This window comes from Anneissia japonica, unplaced genomic scaffold, assembly GCF_011630105.1.
Source record: "Anneissia japonica isolate Jap-2015-1 unplaced genomic scaffold, ASM1163010v1 scaffold287629_len218694_cov150, whole genome shotgun sequence".
Lineage (NCBI taxonomy): Eukaryota > Metazoa > Echinodermata > Crinoidea > Comatulida > Comatulidae > Anneissia > Anneissia japonica.
Window position 1 is genome coordinate 33660 of NW_022755927.1, and position 5000 is coordinate 38659.

At 32.1% G+C, this 5000-nt stretch overlaps 1 protein-coding gene across 6 annotated transcripts in view; it reads right to left on the reverse strand.

The window, feature by feature from the left end:
• The window catches only part of LOC117123795 (small G protein signaling modulator 3 homolog), a 68796-nt gene that overhangs the window by 18511 nt on the left and 45285 nt on the right, over positions 1-5000 (reverse strand). For all 6 annotated transcript variants that reach the window (XM_033269816.1, XM_033269818.1, XM_033269813.1 and 3 more), the window contains one exon: positions 1804-1987. In XM_033269816.1, coding sequence (XP_033125707.1) covers positions 1804-1987 — 184 coding nt within the window. The remainder of the gene's footprint in view (positions 1-1803; positions 1988-5000) is intronic.

Consider the following 5000-nt stretch of genomic DNA (forward strand, 5'->3'; position numbering starts at 1 on the left):
GTTTTATCTTGTTCAAGGTGAAGTAAAACTGCCATAAAAAAAAACCAAACACTGTCACATTTCCATATCTGTGCTAAGGGAATATATGAATCATAATAGATATAAACTCTAAACTGTCTTGCGGTAATGTTATACATATAAAATAAATTTTGAATGTTAAACAAGAATCTTTGAGTGTGAAAAAACCAGGTGCTCCAACCAGAATTCAAATCTGGGAGCTTCTGCTGGGAGCTATGCAGACGCCCTAATAACTAACTGGGTCATTGAGACTTTGTTGGGAATTCAAATCCGATTAAAACATCAAATTTTTCAGACGCATAGGTAGCTGGACAGCACTATGTATATTACTTAAACAACAGAGCAATGTGTGCCTGCCACAATACCAAATTCAGAATTAACTAATGAATTGCTAAATTGCTTCCTAGAAGGAAAACTATCTGCACATTATCTCTTATAACCAGGTGGGATGTTCTCACAGTTATCAAGCTTTTACATTAAATTAATATAATTCGGAAACACGATGAATTGAAGATAACAAAAGAAATAATCTTATTCCTCTAGGCGTTGGAAAGATGTCACGGGTAAAATTAGTAGCATCCGGAATAAAGCTGCAAATTATCTTCATAAATTAAAAAAATTAATTTTACTTGGAAGATGAATGCTTCACCTGAAGCTTTCTCCAAACTATCAAACTATATTAGACAAACACATGCGACATGCCTATATATGGTCATGTGAGATCACATCATGATTTTTAGGATATTGTACTAGAAAACGCAGGAGTGTGTGTGGTCATCATTACCATAATTAGGCATTTCACTTGGATTTTTTTGTCTAATCAGAATTTATTTGACAAAAACAAGTGACATACCTAAATAGTGCTTAATGCATTTCAGTTTTAAGATATATTGCTACTTACATCTAAATATTAACTTGAAAATGAAAAGTAATTAAATAAATAAATAAATTGATTAATTTGTATATTTCAGTAAGTTTTTAGCTTTAAACTTAAAAAACAAAGGAAGAAAAAAATACTTCCTCATGATTTAATAGATAGCATATTAAAAAACACATTTATTTTATTTGTTAAAATCAACAACTTAATGAACAATTCAAATTGGGATTTTATAATCAATTTTATTTCTGTCATCATCATCATCTTCTTGTTCATAATCATCACGCTCCATAACAGGATCTTCATTATTATCATCAATTTCAACATAATCATCATCATTCTCCACTACCATCATTCACACACCATCCACCCGACCACTTGATTATTTTGTGTTCATATGATAATGTTTTTAACATCTTACAGTACATCTCTGTGTAAAAGGCCTGAAATATTTTCCATATTAATATAATTATTATTAAGTTGTATTTTGTGTAAAATATGGTGTTATTATGAATAATAATTCACTATACGATCGATCAAATAACAACAAAATCTGAGATCCAGAAAGGTAACCAGATCCATCCAAAAAACATATTTTTTTGAAAACCTATAAGGTTCTTGTATTGGGTAACATGGTTTCCAATTATTAAATGGTAATCTTTCTATTCACACCAGGTAAAAAAAAATCATCATATTGATGAAGAACTTGGAAAAGCAGGTCTGTGTGAACCTAATTGCACTGGATTTGTATTGGATATAAAAAGAACGATGACATTGGTTTAAAAAGTGAGCATAAAAAGGGGGAGGAGCAAACTACAGCCAATCAAAATGCTCGTACATATATGTATTAAAATCTAAAGCACTTTCACATGCACTAGATAATGTAAGTATCAGAAAATTTAACATACCTCTTTTTTGACTGGGATCTCCCAATCTTGAGATAAGTTGAAGGCAAAATTTGATAGCACCCTTAACTCACACTTGATCTGGACCCAGCCTGGGCTACGCATGAACGACCATGGATGGTACCATTTCTCAACAATCTGTTCACATGAGCAAAGACACTCCAACCACAAATGAAGTGCTTGTTCACTGTAATAAATGCAATATTATAATCATTAATACATGATATAAATAATAATAATAATAATAATAATAATAATAATAATAATAATAATAATAATAATATAACCAAAAAAATATATTTTCCCATAAGCCATGTGAAAGAAATAACTGGTCATTTTATTTATCCAAAAAATGTTCTGATTTTTTTAATTTGTATGTTTTCAGGCAAGGTCAAAGTTTACTACAACTTGCACATGCTCTGTGCTGTTCATACTTACAGTAGTTGATGGATACTGCAATTAATAATTAGTGAATCAGAGCATTATATTAACAGGCCTATGTATTAACTATTACTCTAATGCATCGTACTATATTTCACAACAAAGGATGGGTTTGACCTTAATTTGACCTAATTCACAACATTTCTCAATGTTAAACACCATTCAGGAGTGGAGCCAAAATTTACTGACAAAGTGAGAAGGAAGGGTGGGGGGATTTCCCACTAACGGTCTTGGTAACTATGACAATTATGGGGTTTCATAGGCTAATATAATCAAATTTAGAATCTAATATGTAAAAAATACACATAGTGTACAACGAATTTATGTTTTTCTCCCGGCAGACTGCTCTCGAAGACCTGTGGAACTTGGCGCCACCTCGGTTATTACTTGGTTCCAAGGTATACATATGTTAGAAGATTGACAGCTATGTTTAAACACCAAATCCAGTGTTTACTGTTTACAATTCATATTATTAATTTCTAATTCAATCTTTCATAGAAAGGAGATATTAATCAAATAAAGCAATCTTGCAGGAACACAGTAGTTGCTGTATCTATGGAATGAATTAAAATGGAATCGTTTGTTGTTTCGCAAAATCCAATGATTGATAGATGAGCTAAGAATGATGAAGCACACTATCGAAAATGTCAAGACTTTAGCAGACAGCTCTCGTCAGTGGATCTGCTGGGTCGCCATCTATAGTTGCAGCACTATTCTAGCGCTAAAACATCTTGATTAAAAGCAACAGCAGAAAAATAAAACTATTGTTACCATGTACATTTATGGAAATTGCAATTACAGTTAATACCAAACCATACTAATTGTTGTGGTTGTAAAATTAAGGATGAGAAGTCAAAATCAGCTGTCCCATGTCAAAATTACGTTAAACTGCTTTTATATGCTTTGTTAATTTACGTTGTTTTTTGGTGGAACAGGAAAAAGGGCAAAGTTGTCATATCTGTGGCGTGTTACAATGATCCTTCTGGAGCAAAAACCAGTAAATGAATAAATAGATGACTGACATACTCTTTGTGGTAAAAAATAGGAAATACCTATGATATGCACATTTATGAGCAGGCCTAGAAAAAATATTTTTGTGCCTCCAACCATGAAAATTATCTAGATGAAATGCCACTAGGACCAAATACTATCTTTACACTATTATAGCGAAACAGTAGTACATTTAGTGGTTTGCAGCAAGCAAAAATATTAAAATTAATTATGCATTAAATTTTGATGTGTAAAATGACTCCAGGTTAAAGGTCAATGTCTCCAACAGCTGTTTGGTTCCCACATTTTTTTCAGCCCTGTTTATGGGTATGATGATATTATACACATATACCAAAAAAAAAAAAAAATGAAAATTGATTTTTTAATACATTCGTATTCTCCATATTGTAAGCTTTCAAATGATGGGTATTTTCCTGATATCGACTTACTATTGCCAAAGTTAAGAGTAAAAGTACGGCTTCTCCGCATGACTAACAGTTTAACAAACAGCGACCGTACGCTGGTTTCAGGATGGCAAGCTTTATATGGGCAAATCGCATGAACTATCACATGAATTTAGTGTGGACAGCTTAAGGACAGCATACAGCATATCAACTTTTAAAATGTATTAAATTTGACAAAAATATAATTTCATTATATTGTAATAGCCAAGAAATAATGTATACAGTCTAAACACTGAATTAAGATGTTACTACCAAACATATGTATCTTTTGATAAGACAACATGTACCAATTTCACTATGTTTAAAGCTACAGGAATAACATATTTATGGCCAATGTAGCCTAAGGACAGAGTAAATTGGTCTCTCTATTAATATTGGGCCAGTACATTCCCACAACTTTTCTCCACTATTAGGACACTACCACCATATTGGAATGCTGCAGAGCTGACACAAAAAAAGAATTTAATGCACAAAAAATGAGTAAAACGGCAAATAATGATCTAGCTATTTAGACCGTTATCCAAACATTGATAACAAATGGACGTGTATGCTAAGGATAGCACGTACCAATTTTTCAGTTTTCAGAATGTATTGACAAGAATAGCATTACGGCGAAGGCAGTAAGAAGACAATCAGTATATTGGTGTTGTTGTTAATAGACGATAACACAACAGTGATTCCTACAAACTTGTCTCAACTAATAGGACATGTTTTGATTTAAGAATGCTCTAAAGCCGACAGGAATCGTAGCACGTCTGAAGTTTGTCCAGATGACGAAGTAAATTGTAAAACTGTCTTCATGAAATGAGATGCATTATTAATAACATCATATTGAAATAAACAACCTTTATATGAGGCTTAGGATTGTGAGAAAATTCAGTTTTTGGAATGAATATGAATGCATGACCTGAAATTGGAGGTGACAGTGGAAAGGTTATGAGCTTACGTAACTCAAGAACTTCAGTCAACCCAATTGGATGAATCAAACAGATCAAATACTCTTGGACAAAATGTACAAGGCACTTATAAAAAAAAATGATATCCTTTTGAGATAATTTATATGTTTTTCTCAATTTATAATACAACATAAAACTTAAAAGCACTGGATTATTATCATTTGCAGAAAATATCATAAATATAGAAATATTGCCAAATCATCTAATTCCTCATTCGTCAATGGTTACTGATGTTCTCGTGTTGATTTCAGCTAATGCGCTCCGAAATCCATGCATATTCTCTTACCGAGGATGTCCATAGTCGTATATCATAATAAAAAACTTTAATTGGCAGTCTGGTTTATCTTCT